This window comes from Pelodiscus sinensis, chromosome 30, assembly GCF_049634645.1.
Source record: "Pelodiscus sinensis isolate JC-2024 chromosome 30, ASM4963464v1, whole genome shotgun sequence".
NCBI lineage: Eukaryota > Metazoa > Chordata > Testudines > Trionychidae > Pelodiscus > Pelodiscus sinensis.
Window position 1 is genome coordinate 1,294,673 of NC_134740.1, and position 26,914 is coordinate 1,321,586.

General features: G+C 53.2%; 1 protein-coding gene across 5 annotated transcripts; it reads right to left on the bottom strand.

Annotated features, from left to right (window-relative positions):
• Positions 1-3,554: 3,554 nt before the first annotated feature.
• Positions 3,555-26,898, bottom strand: LOC106732002 (immunoglobulin superfamily member 1-like). 5 transcript variants are annotated; one of them, XM_075911776.1, is made up of 12 exons: positions 25,658-26,888; positions 25,476-25,514; positions 22,055-22,360; positions 20,402-20,704; positions 19,418-19,723; positions 18,006-18,311; positions 14,172-14,477; positions 12,839-13,129; positions 11,308-11,649; positions 6,187-6,282; positions 4,701-4,822; positions 3,555-3,701 (listed from the first exon to the last, which is right to left on the bottom strand). In XM_075911776.1, exons 1-12 carry the CDS (start codon positions 25,686-25,688, stop codon positions 3,555-3,557), a joined length of 2,595 nt encoding a protein of 864 aa, XP_075767891.1. In that variant the 5' UTR covers positions 25,689-26,888. The 5 variants fall into 5 exon arrangements, with proteins under 5 accessions (XP_075767891.1, XP_075767890.1, XP_075767892.1 ...); XM_075911775.1 differs by having other exon boundaries at positions 4,701-4,849; XM_075911777.1 differs by having other exon boundaries at positions 4,701-4,849; positions 22,055-22,319; positions 25,658-26,886.
• Positions 26,899-26,914: the final 16 nt, after the last annotated feature.

Sequence of the window (26,914 nt, forward strand, 5' to 3'; positions counted from 1 at the left end):
GGAGGAAGGTACGGAGCAGAATCTGACACCTTGGGGGGAGGGAGAACAGGAGGCTCAGAGGTGTGACACCGGCTTGCACCCGCTGGGGATCTGGCCTGGTTGCTGGGAGCTATTGACACCCACTGGGCCCTCGCTCAGTCATGCTGCAGACTTGGGAACGGCCCCTGGCCCCGCAGGCGTCTGTTACACTAACACTTAGAGGCTCTGTTGCAGCACCAGGAGACTTAGTGCAGACGGGCAGTGATGGGTTTCCAGTCCCCAAGTCCTGACCCTGTGGGATGGGACTGACCCTGCGCTGGGGAGCAGGAGCTGGAGGCCAGGCCAGGCCCAGCTGGAGATGGACCCATCTGTGGAAGAGCTGGGGGTGAGCAGAAGGGGGCAGGCCGGCTGAGATGGGGTTGTGGGGAGAAGCTCTCCCGTTCAACCCCACAGCCGTGAGTTCCCTCTGCTCCACCCAGCCAGACCCTCCTGCTGGGCCCGGACCTTCTGACCCAGGAGCCATCATCACGTCTCTGGTGGGAAAGAAATCGACATTTCCCCGTCCCTGTGAAACTGCCCTTCCATGACCAGCCGTGTCGTTCTGTCAACCCATCGCTCCGGGAGGGATTCACATTCACCCCGTGCCAAAGAGCTTTCGGGATTTGCTTTCTCATCCCTCCTCTGCCGCTTTGCGGTTTTGCACAGCCACGATGGGATGTACCAACCGCACTGGACCTGGGGACAGAGCTGCTGTTCCTAGAGGAGACCTCACCACTGGATTCCCCTCTCCAGTGTCTGACCCAGCCCTGCCCTTCCCAGCTGTCAGCTCCAGCCAGGTACCTGCACTGGGGCTGTGAAATGGGATGGGGCCTGGCTGCCCTTTTGGCTAGAAGAATCTGACTCCCAAAAAACTGCGCTAGCCAAGGAGCCAGACCCAAGGGAGTAACCCACTTGCTGCAGAGAGCCATGGTGGGAGGGAGTGGAGAGTGTGCAGGGGCCAGAGGGAGGATGGTCAGCGGAGAGGGAGAGGCCAGGATGGGATGAGGACAAGGTGGAAGAGATCAGTCCTGGACAGACATGAACACAAACTAACGTCATCTCATTCCCTGGCCCCACCCCACCTTGGGAAATACACCCCGGCCAATAACCCACTTTCTCTCTCTCTCTCTCTCTCTCTCATTTTCCTAGATCCCAAACTCAGAAGGAACCACTATGAGGAAAGGCTGAGGGATTTTGGCTTGTTTAGCGGAAGAGAAGAGTGAGGGGGGATTTGATAGCAGCCTTCAACTCCCTGCTGGGGTTTCCGAAGAGGCTGGCGAGAGGCTGGTCTCAGTGGGGGCAGATGGTAGAACAAGGAGCAATGGTCTCACGTTGCAGTGTGGAAGGTCTAGGTTGGATATTAGGAAAAACTATTTCCCTAGGAGGAGGGGAAACACTGGGATGGGTTCCCTAGGGAGGGGATGGAATCTCCATCATTAAAGGTGTTGAAGGTTGGCTTTTCCAAGTCCTGGCTGGGAAGACTGAGTTGGGGTTGGTCCTGCTTTGGACTGGGGGTTCGACTCGATGACTCCTGAGGTCTCTGCCAGAGTTTGCCTTTGCTGCCATGAATTTACCGGTGCCTACAGATTTCTGGCAGCCACTGGCCTAAATCTGTGGCCAAAACAGGAACCAGACAGAGGCCAACCGAGAAGGAGCGTTGGGTGATGCTGTTGGCCTTTAAGATAATCAGTCGATCGCCTTGCGGCCAGGCAGTGGAACTAGGGCCAACGGTCACTGACCCCCAAAATCACACTCTGTATAGGTTGCTGCCAGGCCTGGGACAGCAGCCACTTACCCCAGATCAATGGGGTCCCTAAATCCTACACCAAAGAACCACACCCATAGCCAGTGCTGTGAGAAACTCTCTAAGGCTGTGTCTACACTGGCCAGTTATTCCGGAAAATCAGCCGCTTTTCCGGAATAACTTGCCAGCTGTCTACACTGGCCGCTTGAATTTCTGGAAAAGCACTGACAATCTAATGTAAAATCATCAGTGCTTTTCCGGAAAAACTATGCTGCTCCCGTTCGGGCAAAAGTCTTTTTCCGGAAAACGGTTCCGGAAAAGGGCCAGTGTAGATGGCAGAGATTTCTTTTCCGCAAAAAAGCCCCGATCGCGAAAATGACGATCCGCGAAAAGCGCGTCTAGATTGGCACGGACACTTTTCTGCAAAAAGTACTTTGCCAGAGAACATCCTGCCAATCTAGATGTGCTTTTTACGAAAATACTTTTAACGGAAAACTTTTCCGTTAAAAGCATTTCCGGAAAATCATGCCAGTGTAGACATAGCCTAAAAGTTTATTAAAATGGAATAAGCGAGTTCTCTGCAGGTTAAAAAGTATTACCCATTTACATCTGGTGCGTGATGGAGCTCCGGTCATCGGTTCACAGAATCATAGAGCTGGAAGTGACCTCAGGAGGTCGTCAAGACCAGCCCTCTGCCCAAGGCAGGACCAATCCCAACTAAATCAACCCAGCCAGGGCTTTGTCAAGCCGAGACTTACAACCTCTAGGGATGGAGATTCCACCCCCTCCCTAGGGAACCCATTCCAGTGCTTCCCCACCCTCCTTGTGAAAATGGGTTTTGGAGGCAGACCCACAAGCCTGCCCTGGGAATCTCTGGCTTCTGTTGAGAGCCCCTGGAACTTCAGAGTTCAGACAGACAAAAATCAGATATTTGTGTCAGGGATTTTTATTCCCTTGCTGCCGAGATTGGGAGGACAGGACCAGTTCACATGCAGGTCTCCAGTTCCTGGGTTAGGAGAACAAATAGCAAAGTGTTTTGTACTCAGATGTTTCACAACTGTTTGTCGGATGTCTAGGGCACTTCCACTGGGCTGGAAATAGCCCTTCCTGTGCCAAACTCGTATTTCACACTTGGTCGTGCTGCTCTCCAGACTGACTAGGTGTTTACAGTCCCAGAACAAATAATTAAATATCAGCTGATAACATGACGTGTGGCCATGATCAGTGAGATTAAGTAGGCAGCAGAAACACACGAACATTTTGTAGATTCTGAAGAGGAAACACATTCTTGCAAATTGAACATTTATGCAAAGGAACGTGAAACCGTCTAATTCCAATATCAAACAAAACTAACACCCAGGTGACTTTGCCCAGTCTCCAGCGATGAGTTGTCAGTTCTCAGCTAACACCTGTCGCTTGGGCAAGAACTAGCCTCAGACATGGTAGCAGTCCGCAAGCCCCGTGGTATTTTTTAGTTGCCAGGTCACTTGAGCCACATAAACTCATAAATCCGTATTCGTGTGTCTCCAGCTGGTTAGTTCTTCAAATACCTTCATAACGTATTTCCAGCTACATCTGACACAACCCATTCACACATCACACAGTGATATTCATGACCAGGGGGTTAACCAGTTTTTCCATGATACCTGACTAGCTAAATATTCCAACAACGGTGACTTGGGTGGGCCCTTTCCACATGTCGTACAAAGGCTGTTGCGTTATAAACGGTTCAGGATGTGAGTGCTCGAGGAGGGGAAGTAGATGTGGAGGAACAGGGAGAGGGATTGCTCCCTTATTTAGCTTTTTTCTGGGTGCGGATTGTCACCACCTCGCTGTACAGCACATGTTCATCTTCAACAGGCGTGGCTTTGTTTTTCGACTGGGTTGTGTGGGCCGGTGAGCTTGGGAGAACTAAGAGCGCGTAGGTGACTTCTGAATCCTGTTGGGGGAGGAAAGAGAAATGGTGAGGGGGGAGGGGGGAGGGGTGCAGGGATGCTGCTGATGAGAAAGAGGCGACTGGCATTTTTGGGTGTACGAACAGGAAGACACATGGGAGATAATTGTCCTGCTCTACTCTGGACTAGGGAGGCCACAGCTGGCGTGGTGTGCCCAGTTCTGCGTATCCTGTATTTAAGAACACGGGGGCAAATTGGGGAGGGTTCAGAGCAGAGCACGTTGAGTCTGGAGATGACTCGGCTGATGGGATCATGATAGACGTCTGCTAAGCCAGTGTTATAAAGAGGACTATTCTCTATGTCCACTGCAGTTCAGGCAGAATGGGTGTAGTCTGCGGCAAGAGAGATTTAGGTGAGAGATTATGAGAAATGCTCTACTTCTAAAGGCAGTTAAGCTCTGGAATAAGTCACCTGGGGATGTTGGGAAATCTCTATCAAATGCCAAACACCCTTTGGGCTGGGCCAGGTTGAATTAACGCTACCACAGCACAAGGGGAAGAACTGACGTCTTCTTGAAGTCCCTTTCTAACATAAGAACATAACACAACATAACATTGGGTAGCAGGTTTAAAACTAATAAAAGAAAGTTCTTCTTCACACAGCGTGTAGTCAACCTGTGGAACTCCTTGCCAGAGGAGGCGGTGAAGGCTAGGACTAGAACAGAGTTTAAAGAGAAGCTAGATAATTTCATGGAGGTTAGGTCCGTAAAAGGCTATTAGCCAGGGGATAAAATGGTGTCCTTGGCCTCTGTCAGAGGCTGGAGAGGGATGGCAGGAGACAAATTGCTTGATCATTGTCTTTGGTCCACCCTCTCTGGGGCACCTGGTGCTGGCCACTGTCGGCAGACAGGGTACTGGGCTAGATGGACCTTTGGTCTGACCCAGTACGGCCGTTCTTATGTTGGGGAAAAATTCAGGCATTGTCGATTCAAAGAGGTTGGATTCTGTTGACTCGTGTTTAGCGTATCAATGCAGCCATGTTACCTGCTCTGCCTCCTCCGCTCCAGCGTCCGTGGCTTTTGATCCCTTGCTGTCATGGGCTGGATCCAGGTTCCTGGGGCGTTCTCCAAGCTCAACACCTTCCATGGTTTTTGGAGTCTTTGGAACTAGCACAGAAGCAGTGAAGAAGGGAGCTGAGGTGGAGACATATCCTGAAGTAAGACCGAGCTACAGGGCATGACCTTGAGCTAACGATGCAAACTCAACTTCATGCCCACGGTCATTCTGTTTAAATACATTCTCTCTCAGCACAGAGCCCTGGAAACTTCAGCAACATTCACATTATTTTACCCTCACTTCACCCAGAGCACGACCAAATGTCTTCGTGCTGACGTCAAATGAAATCATGTGTCTTAAACCAAACTTCAGCTGACTTGGCTGTTTGACATCAGGTGTTGCTGAAGTCAAATTTATGCCAATATACACTTGACAGCCTAATAATACCCTTTTAGGTGTTTGTTTTCCTCCTATACTTTGTCCTCTCCTTCAGAGTTAAATACCTCACTTACCCTGCCTATTGTAGACTAGCAGACTTACCCAGTGTTGCACAGGTCCTTCAGGGCAGAGGGCTGGTTGTGTGGTGTGTGGAGGAGTCATGGCAGGGCCTTGGGGATGTGGGATCTCAAGGTTGCAAGATGATGTGTGGGGGTGTCAAAGTGAAGGTTTGGGGGTGAGGAAAATCTCAGATCAACGGTCCCCTTCAGGGTGGGATTTCTCTCACTCCCGGCCACAAAGGGACTTCTGTCTCCCCTTCTCCAGGCTCTGGCCAACAAGGGCCTTCTGTTTCTCCCCCCACAAACAACCTCCCCACCACATCCCTAGTCACCAGGGCCTTCTGTCTTCCCGCAGGCGCCTTGGCCACTAGGGTCCTTCTGCCCCCCTACTCCTTCCAGGCCACCAGAGCCCTGGTTCTGGGGACAAGGACTGGGGGGAGGGATTTGGGGCTAGTTATCTGTTTTGGTGGCAGGCAAGGTGGCAGAGTCCCAGTTCTACTGGCCACAGTCTTGGTGGTACGGCTCCTCTCAGGGGTCACGCCGCATATAGCTTTTCCTTGCAGGCTCACTGCCCCCAGTGGCCATGCTCGGTATCATGTCCCTCCTCTCTCTGCCCCCTCCCTTTCCATGGGCTGGAACACAGTCCCATTCCCAGCACTTCCCTTTGTTCCTGGCACAGCCACACCCTCACCCTGCTTGCAGTTAGGAGAAGAGGAAGCTGCATCTGAAGTTTGGAGGTCCTGCCTCTTACCATTGTGGAGGCGTTCTTCAACAAAAAGACTCACAGACCGACCGACAGACAAATAGATATTTGTGAAATTCAGGGATCGGTTTGGTTTCCACACTGCACTGTGGTAGGTTCCTTTGTGGTTGTGAATATTTTAAACTCTTTGCCCAGATCACTACTGAATAGTTCTGACCAGACCAGATCTCAGGCACAGGCGGGAGAGCCCAGCCTCTCGCCTGCTTTCACCCACCTCTCTTCTTCCTGTGCCAGTAGCAGAGCAGAGCAGCCAGGGCTGCGATCAGGAGCAAGACGCCACCAGTTCCCAGCAGAATATCACCGTATGAGGCTGTTCAAGGTGCAAAGGAAAAAGAAGGAACAGAAAATGAGAACAGCCTGGCAGCCGTGATAAAAGGTCTGAGCCCCTCAGAGGAATCTGCCCTTCCAAAAGATTTCCTGTGATAACCCCTCACTGTGGTGGTCATTGCACATTCAGTTTGTACCGGCCTGATGACCTTTCTGAAGTGAGGGAGGATGGTCCAGTGGTGATGGGGCTGGTCTTTGACACTGGCTGTGGGGGGCAACTCCCTGATAATCCACAAGTCACCTGTGGGATTTGGCTCCTCTTTGCCTCATTTTTCCATCTCTGAAACAGACACTGAGGGGCTAATTCCATCCACACCATTTTGAAGTGCCCGGATTCTAATCCACTAAAGTGTCAGATAGAAAGGACATGGGGGGGAGGGTCAGAAATGGGGGGTTTTCTATCACCAAATGAAATATGTCTCCTCATCCAACCTCCCTTTCCCATGAGAGCTCCAGGGGACGGGTCTCCTCCACTGGGAACAACACAGGCAGCTGGATTAAATCATTAGGAACATCTCACCCATCAAAGTCACAGTCACAGCCTGGATCCTGGGGGCAAGACCCACCTCCCACCCCGTTTCTCCTCGTACCGACAGGTGATTTCCCCAGTGTTGTTGGGACCAGCCTCTGAGATGCTGAGCACAGAGACATTCACAGAGATGGTGCTGGGCTCCGTGGAGCTGATCTCAGAATTTTAATTCACCCAAGTTCCAAGGGTGTAATTCAAGTGAGGTCTTTGCAAAGATTTTAAGGGGTATTAACTATACATTGATCTCAAACTTCAGTTGTCTAAGTGATTATTATGGATTGGTAGAATAAGAACACCAGGCACATTTTAAAACCACTGGAAAGGACCAACATGTATGTGCAGGAAGGTGAAGAGATACGTGCAAAGGCCAAACATTCTAGGAAGAAGCCAAGAACAGATTAAACAATGCCAAAAATTGCTGTACCTCCCCATTGAGGTGGAAACAGTAGACAAATCGATGGCTCTGAAAGAAGAGAAGCATTTATCCGTTGGCACAAAGTATTTGTGATCAAAACCATCTTAGCCAGGCAGAACAAAGGTAATAAGAAGCAAGAGAAACAACTGGAGAGAAGAAGCATCCATCAGAAAAACCAGAACAAAGAGGGGAAATCCACTGATCCTGATGGGAAAGAATTATTATCAAAGGAGAGTGAGGCCATGACTGAAGCATTGGCCAAGACCAATACACCCTTCGCTCCTCTGCCTGGGATTGAACAGGTGGGCCACAGGCCATGGACTGGTAACTATAATAGTGTTTGGTGGGACAGTGTCTGTCTATGTAAGCATCTGCTAACTCCTTTTCCATTGCATTCTCAAACATGGTGTATCGTCTGTTCCCCTATAAAGACCCTGTGTGCTCTGTAGAAGTGTAATACCTCAGGGGACCTGGCCTTTTCATGCTACTTGAGCTACGGCCTATTGATCCCATCTGAGTCTGACCCATTGATATCAGCTTGTGATGTCATCCATTCATGGAGCAGTCACTGAAACCAGCCCCTGGTGCAGTGGTGTCCATGGGAGGAGATTTAAACTGGTGTTTGGAGGGTCTAATGTGTCACAGGGAATCTTTGCAAAGACAGAGAACTGGTCCCTTCAGTCAAAAACTCAAACTGTCACTTACCCCAGATTAATTGACCCCAGAGTCATTACAGAAAACGTCAAGTCTACAGAAAACGCTATAAGAGTTTATTCACGAGGAAACAGAAGAAGAGATCGAGCTTCAGAACAGAGCTAGGAAAGAGACACAACCCAAAGAGTTCCCATCTAAATCCAAAAAGTGACAGAGCTGCAGGGACCCGTCTATTCACAGGGTCTCTCTGGGCAAACCCAAGATGTATCTCATGGGGATCTCTGGCCCCTCTCAGTTCCAACAGCCCAAACAATTCCGTTTCTTTTCCTTGGGGACTTTCATTCACATGTTCGTCTCCACTTCCTAGGTTGCAGGGATGCAAACCACAAAGCATTTTGGCCTGTCATGTTCCAGAATTATTTGTGTTGGGGACTTCTTTGGCAGGGCAGGAAATAACCCCTCCCGTGGCAAAGTCGTATTCCACAAGTGGTCCCGGTTCTTATTGTCTCTGTCTCACCTTGGTTCAGTCTCTTTCCACAATCTCTCAGTTCTGTGAGTGGTGAGGACTGTCCTTGAATGGGTGTTTCTGTCTCTTCCCTGGTTGGTTTTAGGGGAAGCAATCCCATTCCAGGCACCTCCCATTGTGCTCTGTTCAAATATGGACTTCACAGGGACTCTTAGGGTATGTCTACACTACAAAGTTAATTCGAACTAACGGACGTTAGTTCGAATTAACTTTGCTAGGCACTACACTAGCGCTCCGCTAGTTCGAACTTACTACACTAGCGGAGCGCTTAGTTTGAACTAGGAAAATCTCATTGTATGAGAACTAAGCCTAGTTCGAACTTACTAGTTCGAATTAAGGGCTGTGTAGCCCCTTAATTCCAACTAGTGGGAGGCTAGCCCTCCCCAGCTTTCCCTGGTGGCCACTCTGGGCACCACCAGGGAAACTCATATGCCCCCCTCCCAGCCCCGGAGCCCTTAAAGGGGCACGGTCTGGCTACGGTGCCCGTGCCAGGTGCAAGCCTGCCAGCACCCAGCCAGCAGACCCTGCACCTGGCACGGATCGAGCCAGCCACCCGATGCCCCCCAGCCCTCCCCCTCTTCCCAGGATCAGGCTGGCAGCTCCCGGGAGCTTGGCCGGGACCGCAAGAGGCGGGCACCTGCCTGGTCTAGTGTGGACATCGTGGACCTCATCCACGACCTCCGCACTAGGCACAGGAAAGTGGCCGTCTGGGGCAGGAGAGCTGCCAGCCTGGCCACCCAGGAGCAGGTTTGCATGAAAATCAAGGTGGTCCACTGAGACCCCTGACCCTGAGCCCTGAGCTTACAATGGCCGTCCTGGGTCAGACCAAAGGTCCATCTAGTCCAGTAGCCTGTCTGCCGACAGCGGCCAACCCTAGGGACCCTGGAGGGGATGGACCGAAGACAGTGACCAAGCCATTTGTCTCGTGCCATCCCTCTCCAGCCTTCCACAAACCTTGGGCAGGGACACCACTCCTACCCCCTGGCTAATACCACTCCATGGACCCAACCTCCATCACTTTATCTCACTTCTCTTTAAACTCTGTTCTAGTTGTAGCCTTCACAGCCTCCTGCAGCAAGGAGTTCCACAGGTTGACTCTTTGCTTTGTGAAGAGCAACTTTCTGTTACTAGTTTGAAGCCTGTTACCCATTCCTTTCCTTTGGTGTCCGCTAGTCCTTCTATTATGGGAACTAATGAAGAACTTTTCTTGATGCACCCTCTCCACCCCACTCTTGCTTTTAGGGACCTCTATCCTGTCCCCCCTCCGTCTCCTCTTTTCTAAGCTGAAAAGTCCCAGTCTCTTTAGCCTCTCTTCATATGGGACCTGTTCCAAACCACTGATCATTTTAGTTGCCCTCCCCTCTCCCACCCTCTCTCTTGCCCTCTCCCACCTCCTTTTCCCAGTCTCCCCCAGTTTTGTTCAATAAAGCCAGATTCCATTTTGGAAGACACATTATCTTTATTTTGTACATCAAGAAGAGGGGCTAGGGAAGGGTAAGTGGAAGGAGGTGAGGGAGGAATGGGGTACGAGCCCCAGAAGGGGAGGACTGGGCTGGCTCTGCGGGCTTCTGGGGGTGGAAGCTCTCCTGCAGCCCCCCAATTGCCCCCTCTCCCCAGATGTCAGCCTTGGCAAGTGCAGCCGGTCTGATGGCTGAGTGCTGTGATGTGCCCAGTGTGGGCACTCAGGGCACTCCAAGCCAGGACTGCTTTGCAAGCGGGGAACCCTGAGAACTGTCTGTCCATGGTGGGGATCGGGTCCCTTTAAGCACAGCCCTCGGCTAGCCTGAGGCAGCAGCTCCACGCTCTAAGTTCTCCTCTGATGCCCTGCCAGCACTGCTTCCGGCCATCCTTAACCACGGTTCAGGTTCCACTCCAGGTGGACATGCTAGTTCGAATTAGCAAAACGCTAATTCGAACTAGATTTTTAGTCTGGATGCGTTAGTTCGAATTAGCTTAGTTCGAATTAACTAATTCGAACTAAGTTAGTTCGAATTAGCGCTGTAGTGTAGACATACCCTTGGAGAACAGTCAAATACCTACCCATGTTGCTCTCACGTACACTCCCCTGTGATATTGTTGGCCAACGTGGTCTTAGAGGTTATTCTTCAGAAGGCAGAGCAGGGCCACATTTTCACATCTGCGTATGGGGGGTGAATACTGGGGTCACACCAAAGAAGCAATCTCTGTGCACAGGAGTTATGTAGCTAGGAAAAAAAGTGGCCATGGCCCAGCATGGACACAGCTGTAGTTCCGTTGGTGGCTGAAATGCTCAAGGTGCCCAAAGCCCTTTCAGACCCTGTGGATGTTTCCAAGGTCTCACCCTTTCATCTTCTACCAGAACTTCCCCCTCTGGGTTGAAATTCAAGCTGAGCGATTGCAGCAAATGGGGGCAACTTGTGGGGAGAATCCAAAGCACAGATTGAAGGGCCCCTCGGCAGAACAAGCTAGGGACTTGGATCTAGAAGAAGCAGTGGGAGACGTGGAAGATGAGGCCATTGATGAGGAAGAAGGAGCCGCCCACGGCCAGCTCCCGGACCCAGCGGAAGCCGTGAGCTGCAGAGATGGAGAATCATGAAGGCAACCAGCCGGTTAATGTCACTGCTGAGCATCCTGCCCGTGGTATCAAAGATTTTTCTGCCTCTAGCATCTGTGATGAACTCCCCTGGATCTCAGGGGCCATCAAGCTGAGATGGGAATCCCACCCCCAGCCCTTCTCTGTCTGACACATGGACACTGATCCCTGTGTGTCTGTCCCTGTCCTGCCTTTCCTATAACTCCTCTGTGATCTGCCCTGTCCTTGCTTGCTTAGCCAGAGCAGTGGGGAAGTGGGATGGTTGGGGAAGGGGACCTTGGGGGAGATGTTAGCAGGCAGCAGCCAACTCACCTGACATCATGATGTTTTCAGTAATATTCACAGCCTGGCTCCTGGGCGATGGGATCCACCTCCCAGCCATGTTCTCCTCGTACCCACAGGTGAATTCCCCCGTGATGTTGGGACCAGCTCGTGGGATGCTGAGCACAGAGCCCTTCACAGAGCTGGTGATGGACTCCTTGGTGCTGATCTCAGAGCCCAGATCCCCAGGAACGAGCTTGACTCCATCCTTGTAGAAGAGAAACCTCCGCTTGCTGGTGTCCCCAGAGACTGTGCAGGTGATGTTCAGGGAAAACCCTTCTCTCACTGCTCCAGATGGGGGATCCATGCTTAGCTCTGGCTGGGGAGGGGGATCTGTGGGAGCAGGAAAAGAGAGGGGTCAGCAGGGCACCGTGAGGAGAGAAAGTGGGGCTCAGAATTTGGTTCATTCCCAGTTGAACTTTGTTCTCTCTCCGGAGTCTCTGGTCTCATTGCAGGCTCCCCAGGCGCTGCTCACAGAAATGAGCAGGAGCCGGGCTAGGGATGGCTTCCTTCCCGTACAATGTGGGGCTGAGATATGGGGGTCAAAGGTGCACAAGGGCAACAGGACATCTCTCATTTTGTGTTACCCTTCTGTGGCCAACGCTTCATGGAGCCTTCGATAGACAGGGAGGTCCCAGGACCTATGGGTATCCCCTCCCCGCTGGCCAGGCTGTTTAAGCCCTGGGAGCCCTGCTCGGAATCCACCATCACAGAAGGGAGAGTCACGAGGCAGCCATGTCACAGGATATGCCCAGGTCTGTGTCCGTTGGGCAGCCATGTTCTTTGCTGCTTTGACCGGCCATTTGCTGTGCTGCTCTCTGAGGGCGGCCATATTGGAAATCAGGGCCCAGGTTGCATTATTGTCTCCATGGAAGCCTTGTGTTGAGGCCACGTTGAGGTCCTTCTAGCATCCCTGTTGCCCATTTGGTGGCCCTGTAGGGCTGGGGGGAGCCATTTTTTCAGCTGGGCCAGCACGTTGGGCCTGAGCATGGTGGTGGGAGGTAGATCGTGTGCATGGAAGAGTGAAGTGGGGGCAAAGGAAGAGGGGACAAAGGGGGCAGATATGAATTCACGGAGCAGAGCCCAGCACAGGAGGGAGGGAGGAGAATGAGCAGAGCTGGAACCAGAGGAGGCAGGTGGAGAGTTCAGGCTCATTCTGCTTCACGTCTCTGCTCTGTGGCTTGGCAGTTGGTGAAGTACAATCAATGGGGCTCTGGATTCTTTGCCTCAGCTCTGCTCCTCTTATGCCTGGTAGAAATGGGAACCTCCTGGGTGTGTGTGTGTGTGTGGGGGGGGGGAGTTGGCTAAGAATAACAGGTCTGGGGAGCAGAGGGAGGGCAGACTCTGGTGATGTGGGAGAGAGGGGTCAGTGCAGAGGCTGGGGGAAGAGAAGCCCCAGGCTCTGCTAAAGTGTCATGGATGGGGGCACAGATGGGAAGAGGCAGGGGGCACTGGGAGCTAGATCTGGGTCGGGATGGAGAAAGGTCCCTTAGCTCGTCCCCTCATGGGAACAGGGTCTCACCCGTCACTGGCACCGGGACAGGAGGGCTCATTTCTGACGGGATCTCTCGCCCGCGCTCCTCTCTCCAGTACAGGCAGGTGTAGGCTTGGCTGGTGGCTGCGTCACTCGTGCTGATCTGCCAGGTGCCCTGGCTGGATTCCCTGCTGGAGATCTGCTCCCCTCTCTGATTGAAGAACCTGTATCCTGCTGCTTCCTCATTCAGTTGACTGGAGCACCTGAGGGTAACTGGATCCCCTCGGATGTAGATGGGCAGAAGAGGGTCCAGAGACAGCCTGGGGGGAGGTGGACGTGCTGGGAGGGAGAGAAGTGGGGAGGGGAGATAGATGAGCCAAGTCCCTGACTCCCTCACACAAACTTCTCCAGTCTCCCTGCCCAGAGCAGCCTCCCCCAGGCTGAGATCCAGGCTTTCTTCTCTGCCTGGATCTTCCAACTGGATGGGTCTAGGGACAAATGCATGACCAAGAGCACACCCTGAGCTCTGCCAGGTCCTGGGAAGGGAGGGGTAGACGATACCAGGTCAGAGTCATCTCAGGAACAAGAGAGGGATGGAGAGTTCTCTGGGAGAAACATTCCACCCCCCTTTGAGACCCACCCTGCCCTGTGCCCACATGTTACCCTGCAGGGGCAGGGCCTCAGTGTGTGGGATCCACTGGCTGGACTGGGCTGCCCAGGGCACAGAAGTGGGGAGGGATGGTGGGTCTCCATCCTAGCTGTGAGTGCCAACCGGACACTGCCCTGGGTCCAAGACCATTATGGAGACCAGATTCCTGCTTTCAGAGAAATATATGCAATTGTTGGTGCCCAGATCATCAGGGTAGGGTGTGAGGAGCCCGATCTACTGGCTCTGGTAAGGGAACCAGGGAGCATCAGACGCTAGTTATGAAGTGCAAGGGCTGAGGATGTAAAGCAGGATTCCTGGTCAAATTGCCCCACTACCGTGTCTTGTAGTAACAAATTTACTCAGCATCTGGGCAGCTCTCACTGCCCTTAGCACCAGTGCCTTCCAGCCCTAACCCTCAGCATATCAGACACCAGAGCCTGACGCTGACCAGAGACAGGACAGGCTGGGGGAATGTTTAATTAAAGGTGCCCACGTTTACAAATGTTTGCAGACTGGGAGCCCCTAGAAGGAAAGTAGCATCAATGCCCCCACCTCTGAATCCCAAAGCCAGAGACCCAGGGGGTGACACTGACCAGTTATGGGGGCTGGATCTGACCCAGAAGCCCTGGCTGGCCCTGTGCAGAGCTGAGTGCTGGGCTGTGTCTCACCCCAGGCATGGAGCAGAGACACCCCAGCAAGGGCCAGCAAAGAGCAGGGGATGGGGGAACTCACCTGTCACCCTTATGGAGCTGGGTTGGCTCCTCGCGGATTTGATCTCTCGGCCAGACACTGTCTTCCAGGACTCACAGCTGTACTGCCCGGCGCTGAACATAGACTCGATCAAGAGTGGCAGTGACTCATTGTGACTGTCACGAGGTGAGGAAAGTTCCTTGAACTGGATCTTCTGGCTGTAGTAGAAAAATTGAATCCTAGACAGGGTAGGTTCCCCGGCAGCTGAGCACATCAGGGTGACAGTTTCTCCAATGATATAGACAGGCTGCTGGGGGAACAAAGTGAGCTTGGGAGCTGGGAGGGAGGCTGGAAAAGACAAGAAAGAGAATTATTTGGGAGGCTGGTGACCCAGAGGTAGAGAAGGAGCCAGCGGAGGGCAGAGCAGGGAGGGATCCTGGGCACAGACCCCAGCCAGCCCCAGCTCCATGACCAGGAACCACGTCCCATAGAATCCTAGCACTGGAAGGGACATCAAGAGGTCATCAAGTCCAGCTCCCTGCCCTCACGTAAGGACCCAGCATCATCTAGATCATCCCTCTCCAACTGCTCCTAAATATCGCCAGAGATGGGGATTCCACAACCTCCCTCAGCAATTTATTCCAGTGTTTGACCACCTTGACAGGCAGGAATTTTTTCCTAATGTCCAACCTGAACCTCTCTTGCTGCAGTTTAAGCCCATTGCTTCTTGTCCTGTCCTCAGAGGCCAAGGAGAACAATTCTTCTCCCTCCTGTCATGTTACTGGTTTTTGAGGGGAGCAGCCAGATCACTCCTGCACCCATGGAGGGGGCGGTGTTTGCCCTAAAATTTGGTACAAAGGGTGCCACGTGAGGGGTCAAACAAAAGCTTACTTTCTACTGATTCTATATATGCTCTTCATGTAATTGTATAATGTCTGTGTGTGGAGTTATAAACATGCACTCTGTGTGGATACTGAAAGATTCCCTGCTCTGCCTCAGACAATGGGCCGGGAATGTTAATGAGCCCATGGTCATGCTAATGAGCAAATCTCCAGGGAACAATGGACCTCTGGAGGCCAAAGACACACCTGGCCACTAGCCATGTGACTCCATCCAGCTTGGAAGAAGCCAGGAGGGATCTGCTCCTGACCCCAGATGTGGCTTTGCAGGGAACTACGAATTGGTAAGTACTGTGGAGCCATCCTGACATAGGATGTGCACCAAGGACTTTTAAGCCAGGAGTTATAATATCTCTGCTGCGAGCCTGCATCGAGAACTGTGAAATTTGATGCATGTAACGTAGGATCCTTTAACAACCTCACTCTCAGGCTTTTCTTTCTTTTAGTAATGAACCTTTAGATGGTAGTTTCTAAAGGATTGGCTCAGCGTGATTTGTGGGTAAGATCCAGAGGGTAAACTGATCAGGATCTGTGGCTGGTTTCTTGGGACCAGCAGAACTTGTTCAGGAAAGGTAAGATTGAGTTCTAAAATCCCTTATCTGTGTGTTAGGCCCAGGGTCATTTGGGGCATGGAAAGAGCTGGGGTATCAGAGTGGTTTTGCTTGTGAGGCTTCAGGCTAGTCAGGCAGGCAGCTGAAGCGCTCTGTGGGACTGATTTGTGGCCTATTTTGGAAGGGCCACCGGTCACGGGCCATAAGGAGCCCCGAATTTGAGCAATTTGCCCTGAGCAGACGCCCTCAGCAGTGCTCAGACCTGGCCCAGTCCGTCACACCTCCTCCTTGTGACACCCTTTTAGATACTTGCAATTTGTTGTCATGTCCTCTCAGTCTTCTCCTTTCCAAACTAAACAAGCCCAATTCTTTCAGCCTTCCCTCCTCGCTCATGTTCCCTAGACCTTTCATCTTTCTTGTTGCTCTTCTCTGAACCTTCTCCAATTTCTCCACATCTTTCCTGAAATGCGGTGCCCAGCATCACGTGAGACCATGTTAAATACTTTACTGAAGTCTAGGTAACCCGGGTCCATTGCATGTAAAATTCATCTCATGAATTAGAAGGCAGGGAAACTTCTCCATGGGAAACTGGGTGCATTGGTCTAACTCACTGTGCCCCTGCCCTGCCCCATGACCACATGATACCCAAAATGGGGCAGAGCCTCTGTGTGGGAGATCCACTGACTGGCTGAGCTGCCCATGGGGTGAGGGATGGCGGGTTCTGTCTCAGCTCTGAGCATCAGCTGGTCACTCCCTTGGGACCAGGAGGACTTTGGAGACCAGATCCCTGCTTTCAGAGTAAGATCTGTAATTTGTGGGATCCTGGTCACAGACCCCAGCCAGACCCAGCTCCGTGCTCAGGAACCACGTCCCCGCCGGGCCAGGCAAATCCTGAGCAGCAGAAATCTCCCTGTGGGAACCCAGGGGACCATCCTCCCCTGCTGGGTACCTGGGGGTGCAGCTGCTGCCCAGGGCAGCTTAGCTGGCAGGAGCTTGGTGGTGGGGCTCTGCAGCTGAGGCTGGGACTGTCAGGGAGCTTCCCTGCAGAGGCCAGGCAATGTGCCTTAGAGCCCAGGGTGCCCCCAGGGATCCTCTCACACACCCTCTGCGGAGTAAATGCTCCTCAGTGAGGAGCCCTGGCTGGAGACCTGCTGACCCCTTACACTGAGGAGTGTGTATCCTGCCCCCTTCTCATGTGTGCTTGTCTGTGACTCAGAGGTCAGCCATGAGAAATGGCAGTTTGTGTTTTCAAGCTCTCCCACACTAGAGTGGCTTGGGGTACCCTGTGGAAAAAGCTGCTAAGTGATTCCTTCCTGGGTTGCAGAAGAAAGAGAATCGCTTCCCAGTAGCTGGTGGCAGCTACCTCCGCAGCCCAGGGACTCTGTGACCCTGGGGAGCTGTTAAGCAGAAGGCCCTAGAGGCAGGGTATTTGGAAGGGGTCTTGCAGCCTTCCAGTCGCAGTGCAGGGGTGGGGACCAGCCATGACGACTCCTAAGAACCAGAACGATACCAGAGAGCAAAATCTGGCCTCAGTGCCAGTGACCTCCCTACAGAAATTCGACATCTTAACAGAAACCCCTTGTCTGGAACCCAGCTCTGAGCGAAAGGCCAAACCAATCCACAGGAACCAGATTGAACAGTAGACCCTGTATTAATTCATTGGTCCCACGGGATTTTAAAAAAGTCGTTAGGATCGGAGTTATCCAATAACTACAAACGCTACAAAAATTCTGTTGAAGAATCCTTCTCTTCCTTACCTTCAGCCATTCACAACTATGCACATTTTGAATGTAAACATGCAAATGTCAGGCACGAGGCTTATGCACAGATGCTGTTCATTCACCAAAACCTGGATCCTTGCAGACGGGATGTCCCAAATTGTTCTCCCAGACCTTAGGGCTCCTTTCACACACTCCCTCCCTCCTCCTTCTGTTCCCTACGGACAGGCTGTGGGAGGCGCATTCCCCTATTTATACAGGGAGCTGCTACATCCAGAGAGAGGTGCCCCTCGCCCAGCCAGGCAGCTCCATGCACGGCAGCCCAGAGCCATTGGGCAGGGCGCATTCAGATCGGCAGGAACCTTGGGGATCGGTTGCTCCCTCTGGCCACAGAACGGATGTTTCTGTGTCACTGACGAATGTCACAGACCTGACCTGAAATCTGGGCTATAATTAAGCAGCCCAGCTGATCAAGTCCTGCTGTTAACTCAAGCCTCTGCTGTTGCTTACTGGTATCCCCCCTCCTTCCCCCTCTCCCTGTCAGCTCCCCTTCCCCTGCACCCCCAAACTGCCATGCTCCAGGGACTGACACTGACCAGCGATGGAGGTGAAACTGTTACCAAGACTGATGCTGAGTGACTGAGCTGTGTCACCTTGGGCATGGAGCAGACAGGGGATTAGCAAACAGCAGCAGACAGGGGCTCTCACCTGTCACAAGTATGAGGATGGGTCGGCTCCTCTCTGACGGGATCTCTCGCCTAGACATGGTCTCCCAGTAACCACAGCTGTACTCTATGGCCTGCAACTCAGACACACTCCACAGCTGGAGGGAGAGGCTGACAGTGCTCCCAGGCCACTGGGGTGCTCTGGAGTCGATTCTCTGGCCATCCTTGAAGAACCACATCCCGGACACTTTGGCAGTGGGGGGAGCTGAGCACATCAAGGTCACAGATTCTTCACGTAGGAAAATCGAGTGCTCTGGGCTCACAGTGAGTTTGGGGGCAGGCAGCCAGGCTGGACGGGAGGCAAGGAGAAAGCAGAGCTTCTTATGAGCTGAGTCACATTTATGTGAACAGTCACACCCCACCCCCTCAACCAGTCTCGCCCAGCACTTCTCCCAGCCCCCTCTTGGCCCCTTACAGCCCGCCCCTGTGCACAGCTCTGGGTCCCTGCCAAAGCTCAGCAGCTGCGCCATTGGAGGGTGCCAGGGTGGATGCACTGAGCCCTGTACAGGTGACCAGGGACCCAGCGTGAGGAGCTGAGGGCCCTTGGGAGCAGCAGGGCTGGGAGGAACCACAGTCTCTGATCTCTCCCCCCATCGCCCCAAGGCAGAGGATGAACCAGCCCCTCAGTGATCCTGGGGGTTCCTCTCTGATAGGACGGCCTGTCGGGACACCCAGCACTTGGGTCACGTGACTGGTGGGAACACGCTCCTGAAAGCAAGAAGTGACCCAGCTGGGACTCTGCTGAGCTGCTGTGACGTCCTGCTGCTGCAATGGGCCCTGCTCCTTGCCTGGCTCCTGCCATCAGCATCCAGCCTGTTCCTCCCAAGGGCCCTCCTCCACTCCCAGCTTGCTCCTGTCCTGCCCCTCCCTTGTTCCCAAGTCTACCCATCAGGCAAGGCTGCCTCCATCCCGGCCCCCAGGACCCAGAGCAGGGCACAGGGCTGTCCCATCACAGGCAGTTTCCCACCAGCCCTGGGGGTGTTTCTAAAGGATCTGCCCTGTGCCAGGCAGGGCTCACTCAGGGCTGGTCCCTGCGCTCGGTGGGGTCAGAGCAGACGATCACTCGGCCCCTCTGGCCTCAGAGTCGATGTTTCTGTGACACTGATGCACTGAGGCCTGGCCCCAAATCTGGGTTTTAGTTAAACACCCCGGCTGATCAACTGCTATAAACTGAAGCTGCTTCCTTTGCTTGCCTGGGACCCCCCATCCCTGTCTCCCTGACAGCTCCCCTTCCCCATAACCCCCAATGTGCCGGGTGCTCCAGGGACACAGGGACGGATGCTGACCAGAGATGGGGGAAAACTGACCCCATGTTGACCCTGTCTGGAGCTGAGTGTCACCCTCTGCACAGACCAGACATCCTCCGCCACAGCCCAGCTAATAGCAGGGTCTCACCAGTCACTGTGATGACGACGTTCTGGCTCCTCTCAGATGAGATCTCTCGCCGAGTCCCTTTCTCCCAGTAACCACAGCTGTACTTGCCGGCTTGTGAGTCAGACACATTCAACAGCAGGAGGGAGGCGTTGACACGGTACTGAGACCACTGGAACTCGCTGGAGCTGATTCTCTTGTCATCCCTGAAGAACCGAATCTCAGACACCTTGTCTGTGTTGGGAACTGAGCACGTCAGGGTCACAGATTCCCCCCGTAGGAGGACTGGGGAGGGTGAGCTCAGAGTGAGTTTAGGGACAGATGACCGGGCTGGAAGGGGAGGAGGGAGGAATGAGAGAGCTGTAGAAGCAGTGCCCCACACTAACACCTCCCCACTGCACCTCTCAGCCTGTCCCGCCCAGAGCTTCTCCCAACTCCTCCTTTACCCCTTGCAGCCCAGCCCCCAGCCTGCACTTGCCCCACCCCTTCCTTGTTCCCAGGTCTGGCCCCGCTCTCACCATCAGGCCAGGCTGCCTCCATCCCGGCCCCCAGCACCCAGAGCAGGGCACAGGGCTGCACCGTCACTGGCAGTTTCCCACCAGCCCTGGGGTGTTTCTAAAGGATCTGCCCTGTGCCAGGCAGGGCTCGCTCAGGGCTGGTCCCTGCGCTCGGTGGGGTCAGAGCAGACGATCAGAGCTGACGCATGTTACAGGCCTGGCCCCAAATCTGGGTTTCAGTTAAACACCCCGGCTGATCAAACCCTGCTATAAAATGAAGCTGCTTCCTTTGCTTGCCTGGGACCCCCCATCTCCGTCTCCCTGCCAGTTCCCCTTCCCCATAACCCCGAAGTGCCAGGTGCTCCAGGGACACAGGGACTGACACTGACCAGAGACGGAGAGAAAACTGACCCCATGGGGACCCTGTCTGGAGCCAAGTGACTGGCCTGTTTTGTCCTGTGCATAGAGGAGAGAGACCCAGTCATGGGGCCAGCAAACAGCAGGGGCTCACCAGTCACTGCAATGGGGATGTTTTGGCTCCTCTCTGATGGGATCTCTCGTCCAGACTCTGTCTCCCAGTATTTACAGCTGTACGCTCCAGCTTGTGACTGAGACACACTCGACAGATAAAGAGACCTGACATTGTACGAATACCACTTGACCTCTCTGGAGTCGATGCTCTGGCCATCCTTGAAGAACAGGAACCTGGATGCGGTGGCAGTGCTGGAAGTTGAGCACTTCAGGGTCACAGATTCCCCGCGTAGGAAGATGCGGTATTGTGGACTCACAGTGAGTTCAGGGGCAGGCGGCCGGGCTGGAAGGGGAGAGGGAGGAAGGAGAAAACTCTTTAGAGCCAGCGCCCCACTCATGTAAACACTAATTCAGACTGGAGAGGGGTAACTAATGGTGTTCCCCAAGGGTCAGTCCTAGGACCAATCCTATTCAACTTATTCATAAATGATCTGGAGAAAGGGGTGAGCAGTGAGGTGGTAAAGTTTGCAGATGATACTAAATTGCCAGATCTCTTCAGCTGATTTTAAGCGGAATAGGGGACCTTTCAGAAAAGGCTTTATTTTCCGAAAGATCCCCATCTAGACTGGCGCTTTTTTCCGGCAAAGCCCCGAGCCGGAAAAAAGCGGCAGCCATGTTCATGCAAATGGAGCGGGGAAAATTTAAATCCCCGTTGCATTTGCAATTCCGACTTGTCTCATCTGCATCCCTTTTCCAGAAAAGGGGTCCAGTGTAGACACAGCCCCCAGGTTTAAGTATGCATTCTTCAGATACTTAATGATGCTCTGTCTCACCTCCCCTTCTTTTTCCTCTTTTCTCTTTCTTTCTTTTTCTCCCCCCTCTCCTTTCCCTCTTCTATTTATTTCGAGTTTTCATATCCCCGACTCATAACTCCGGTCATCTGAAGAAGTGGGCTGTGCCCACAAAAGCTCATGATACTATCTACATGTTTTATAAGTCTATAAAGTGCTACCAAAAATGAAGATTGGAAGTAACAGAAGCAGAAGGAAGGAAGAAAAGGCTGGAAAATGACCAGGAACACCAAGAGAAAGGGCAAGACCTGGAATAGAAGAACTCACCTCCGAGACACAGTCTAAGACCAGAGAGACTGCTATTGCCTGGCTTACAGGGGAAGTCTGCCTATACCAGGATTGGTGAGCATGACACGGTGTGCTTAGCACGTGCACTCTCCTTTTTTGGGAATTGTCAATACATAGAGGAAAAGGATATTACTGTGTGAGGTTCTTTCAGTGGCTAATGATCAGGAAGATCCCTAGGAACTGGATAAGGGTGGGTGTGTAAATTAACAGGGTTGCACCTTGAGCTCTAGAAGCTGGGTGAAGGTGTGTTTCCCTTCAGTGTGGACGGAATAGAGACATTTGTGCGGATAACACTGCCCCTAATTAAACACCCTGGCTGATCAACTCCTGTAATAAAAACCAAGCAGCTTCTGTTGCTTGCCTGGGATCCTACCATCTCCATCCCCCTGCCAGCTCCTCTTCCTCTGCATCCTCACACTGCCAGGGCACTGCAGAGATGGGGTGTTTGAAACTGATGTGGCTGGGCCTGTCCTGAGCTCAGGGCCTGACCCTGTCCACGGTGTGGCAATACCCTGCCACGGGGCCAGCAAACAGCAGGAGAGACAGGGGCTCACCTGTCACTGTGATGGAGATGAGTTGGCTCTTCATAGATTGAATCTTTTGCCCAGACTCTGTGCTCCAGTAAGCACAGCTGTACGCTCCATGCTGCTGGCCAGTCACCCGAGGCAGCTCCATCGAGTGGGTGTAATGGTACCGAGGTAAGGGGAGTTCCTCAGACACGATTTCCTTGCTGTTCCAGAAGAATTGGATCCTAGCCATGGCGGATGCTCCGGCAGCCCAGCACGTCAAGGTCACGGCCTCCCCAGAGATATAGACAGGCTGCTGTGGGGACATGGTGAGCTGGGGAGCCTGGAGGGGGTCTGGGAAGACAGGGCGGGACTGACTGTGACTCAGCAGACAGGTCCTATCTGTATCCTATTGGGACTGTCTGCCATGGTGCCTCGTGCTGGTCACAGTCTGGACTTGTACTCTGATGACGTCCGCAAACATGCACCTCATGGGGCCATGCAGGACACAAAGGTGACCCCTAGCCTCAAAACCAACTCTGACATCCCCAAAGAGCCTTGCACAGGGGCTGATGAGGTCATCATGGACAGACCAGATTACAAGCAGGAGGCTGCCAGAGAACGCCCCCCCAACCACAGTCCACAGGCCCCTGTCCTCTGATCCCACCGCAGACACCAAAAGAAATGGCACCTTCTGCTCATGAAACTCCCTGTGACGACTTGGGACCAAATATGTACAAACACCCCCCCATCCCCGGCCAGGAATGCTCCATCTGCTACTCAAGAGCCAGAAACCTGGGAATCCCGGATATCCCCTCATTCCATGCATCGGCCCCCTTACAGCAGCAGCATCCGGTTACGTCACCTCTCTCCTCAGACCCTGTGTTACCAGCACTCCTAGCTACCTTCCAGCCACCACCGACTTCCTGAGGGACAGACAGAGCATCAGGAACCTTCCTGAACACACTAGCCTGCCCACCGTGCTGGGAGAAGCTCTTTACCCCGACATCCCACATGAAGATGGATTATTAGCTGCCAGGGACACTCTCTCCCGATGGCACTTGCACACCTGGTGACAGAGGGATGAGACTTTGTTCTCGGCCACAACCATTTCCAATTGGGGGACAATTTATATCTTCAAGTCAGTAATGCAGCCATGGGCACCCGCATGGCCCCACCATGTGCCAACATCTTCATGGCCGACCTCGAAAAACATTTCCTCAGCTCCCAACCCCGAGCTCTCTTACTCTACTTATCCTACCTTTACAACATCTTCATCATATGGCCCCATGGGGAAAAAGACCATTGAAGAATTCTACCAGGATTTCAACCACTTCCTTCCCCCCATCAACCTCAGTCTGGATCAGTCCACATGAGAGATTCACTTCATTGACACTATTGTACAATTATACAACGGACACGTTTCCAGACCCTTATACCAGAAGTCTACCGATCACTATGCTTACCTTCATGCCTCTAGCATCCATCCCAGACATGTTTCTCAATCTGTTGTTTTCAGCCAAGCCCTAAAATACACCCGGCTTTGCTCCAATCCCACAGACAGAGACAAACACCTACGGGATCTATATAGAGCATTCTTCAAACTGAACCACCCACCCGGAGAAGTGAGAGAATAGATCAATGGAGTCAGACATGAACTACTTCAAGTCAGGCCAAGAAGAGAAAATAGAATTCCACTTGTCATCACCTACAGCCCCCAACTTAAACCCCTCCAATTCCTCATTAACAATCCACAACCTATCCTGGAAAATGACCCCTAGGCTTCCTATTCCGAACTACCGGTACACCTCGTGGAACGAGGTGTACCGGTAGTTCGGAATAGGAAGCCTAGTTCGAACTACCTAGTTCGAGCCCCGTGTAGCCGCGCTGCATGGGGTTCGAACCAGCGGGGTTTTAAAAATGGCGGCTCCCCGCTTATGCAAATGAAGCCCAGCAAATTCAAATCCCGGGCTTCATTTGCAAGTGTGGTATGCCTACATTACCCTCCCAGATCGAACTAGCGGGGTAGTGTAGACATACCCCTACAGACAACCCCCTAACTTGAAACAAATTCTTTGGAGCAATCACGCAGCACCGCTCCATTATACTCACCCAGGAACCCACCCCTGCAATCAACGCCAGTGCCAACTCTGCAGGGAACATTTTAACCTGCCAGTTAAAAGTAGCCTCTCTCCTACAAAGGAATTTCAGAAACCAACGATAGAGAGAGAGGGAAGAATTCACCTTCATCTGCACATTTGACATCTTCTCTCTTGGTTTGAGCAAAGATGTGATATGGTTAACATATTATAACACCAGCTCCCCTAACATTCAGCACCTTATTGATGTGATAAGATAAGCATGAGACATTTCCAGACCACTCAAAAAGCCTCATTAGCACGGGGACTACAAACGACAGGTAATTTTTTCTGTCCTCTCTCCCTTCTTTTTTGGAGGGTCCCCCCCTCATTCCCTCACTCAAGAGCATCTCATCTGAACAATTGGACTGTGTCCAGAGATAGATATTTGTTTTTGTTACTCCAAGGCGCCACAGGACGACTCGCTTTTTAAGAAATTGGCTCTTTGTTATGCTAAATAGCTCAAACTCCCCCTACACGATGGACTCATACTCCACAAGGCTGGGCAAATCCACCCCCCAGGCAACTTCGCGCCCCTTGCCCCACAGCCTGCTGCCTCCAGGAGCTGCCCCAGAGCCCGTGTCCATCAGAACCAGACTGAGCCAAGGAGCAATTCAGGGACCAGGGCAAGAACCCAGGACATGATCTACCTTTCCCCACAGGGACACAGAGTGGATCTGTGGGGGGAAAGGTCCTGCCTTGGCCGGGGGAGGTTGATCTGACCAGCCGGCCTGCCCAGCAGTAGCTAGAAGGAACCGAGCAGAAATGAGGAAGCTCTGGCGGATGTGTGTGGGGGAGGGAGGAGGGAGTTTATCAACCCCATCACGTTTCCTCCGGGGTCTCTGCAGAACCAGCTGCTGCAGGAGGCTGGGGCCCTGTGTCCTCCCTGGAAGTCCAGAGCTGGGGGAGGGAGACCCCTACCATTAACGCACAACCCCACAGTGATAAGCCCTGCCCAAGGGCACTCTGTGTCATTGGGAGGGAGGAGTGCAGTCTCCGTTGCCCGTCCAGACCTTGCTCTCTCTGCTGGGGCTGCCTGTGAGGGGCTGGGTAGCGCCCATAGGGATAGCAGCAGCTTCCCCCCTGTGGCCTTGACAGCAACTCACCAAGCAGCCATCAGCCAGGGTTGCTCTCCTAGCTTCTCAGATGTTGCTATTGGGGCAGGTTCACGGGAGATGCCAGTGAAGGGGGCCCAGGGAAGGCTTGGCACAGGGACACTCAGGGACCCCATTCTGCAATTTCAAATACCACAGAAGATCCTAATTCCCATGGGCAGAAATCCGCCCCTCCTGAACCACGAGCACCCAGATCAGGATGGGAGATTTCGTCACCTGCAGGGGACACCGTCCTGGGGAGCATCTGGAGAGAGGCTGGAGGAGAAGAGAAGAGACGGGGTGAGAGCTCTGGGGAGGGGAAAGGAAAGGGGTGCACAGAGATTCAAGGATTCAGGGGGGGAGGGCATTGCTGGACTAAAGATACACAGAGGGGCTGGGCATCTAGGCAGGGCACTTACCCAGCAGAGGCAGGAGGCGAGTTGGCTTCATGCTGAGCTGGTGGCTCTGGGCTGGGAGCTGGGTTCTCAACTCAGCTGCTTGATGAATGTGAGCGCAGGGCGGGGGACGGGCCCCTCTGCTCTGGCAGAGGAAGTCACAGGCTCAGGCGTGGTCACCGCTCGGTTTGGGGGCTGGAGAGGCAGCGGGGCCTGGTACACAGGGTGGGAGGAGGGGAACTCTCCATTTTCACATCTCACAGAGGTGGGTGGGGCTGCGCCTGCAGGTGATTGACACCTCTGGTGGGGCGGGGACTCCATCAGTACAAACGAACCTGGAATAAGTTTCAGTGGCTCTTATATCAGCTGGGGATCTCACCCCGGGACTAGGGTCTATTGACACCCACTGGGTGCTGCAAACTTGGGAACTGCCCCCTGGCTCCGCTGAGTCAGCAGGCATCTGTTTCACTCATGCTGTGGCACCAGGCGCCTTAGTGCAGATGGTCGGTGACGGGACTGGGGGGCAGTTTCCAGGCCGCAATCCCTGACCCCGTGGGATGGGACTGACCCCTCTCTGGGGAGCAGGAGCTGCAGGCCGGGCCAATGGGACCAGGACCCCACATAAAGCTGTCCCGCTCTTGTAAACTGTTTATGCAGACTGAGCTCAGAAGCTGTTTGCTCCTTCATCAGTGAGAGAGAGAGATGCGCCCTGGGTGAGCTGGTGGAGCCTGTGGCCAGAGGCAGACTCACGGGTGGCGTTAAGGCCGATGTGTGAAGAGGGCAACCACTCTGTGCAGGGAGCTCACGTTTGAAAATGCCCCTCTCATCTGCTGGAAACTTGGAAAGCAGAAGCAAGAGTGCTGAGTTTCCTAGAAGAGACGTTCTGTGTGCTGCTTACAAGAGAGAAGAGCCAGAACAGCTCCAACCCTAGAAAGAACCTCTCCGCATGGAAATCTCTCCTAGCAGGGAGACTGGGGGTGAAGGTGGGATCACGGCCTGGCCCCGAACAGCGAGCTCCATCTGGGAAATTCAGTCCTAAACGTGGGGAAATAAACACTTTGCTCAAGGCTACAGATCCCACACACAGAAAATTCAAGCTCTCTCACAGACCGACAAGGTGGGGGAGGAGTTTCTCAGACACACCGGAATCCGGCACACGATGGACTGGACCCTGCAGGGACTGGAACATTTATCCCACAGACACTGGGCCCAGCAGCTCAGATTCCCGTTCTGTCTGAGCGTGACGATGGAAAAGCGAAAGGAAAACCCAAACCGGGGCCA

Coding starts and splice junctions, on each gene's coding strand:
- LOC106732002 (XM_075911775.1), bottom strand. CDS start 25,688: ATGAAGCCAACTCGCCTCCTGCCTCTGCTGG. Junction 20,705..22,054: donor CATCTCCATCACAGTGACAG/GTGAGCCCCTGT, acceptor CTCCCCTTCCAG/CCCGGCCGCCTGCCCCTGAA. Junction 4,850..6,186: donor CTGGCACAGGAAGAAGAGAG/GTGGGTGAAAGC, acceptor TCTCCACCTCAG/CTCCCTTCTTCACTGCTTCT.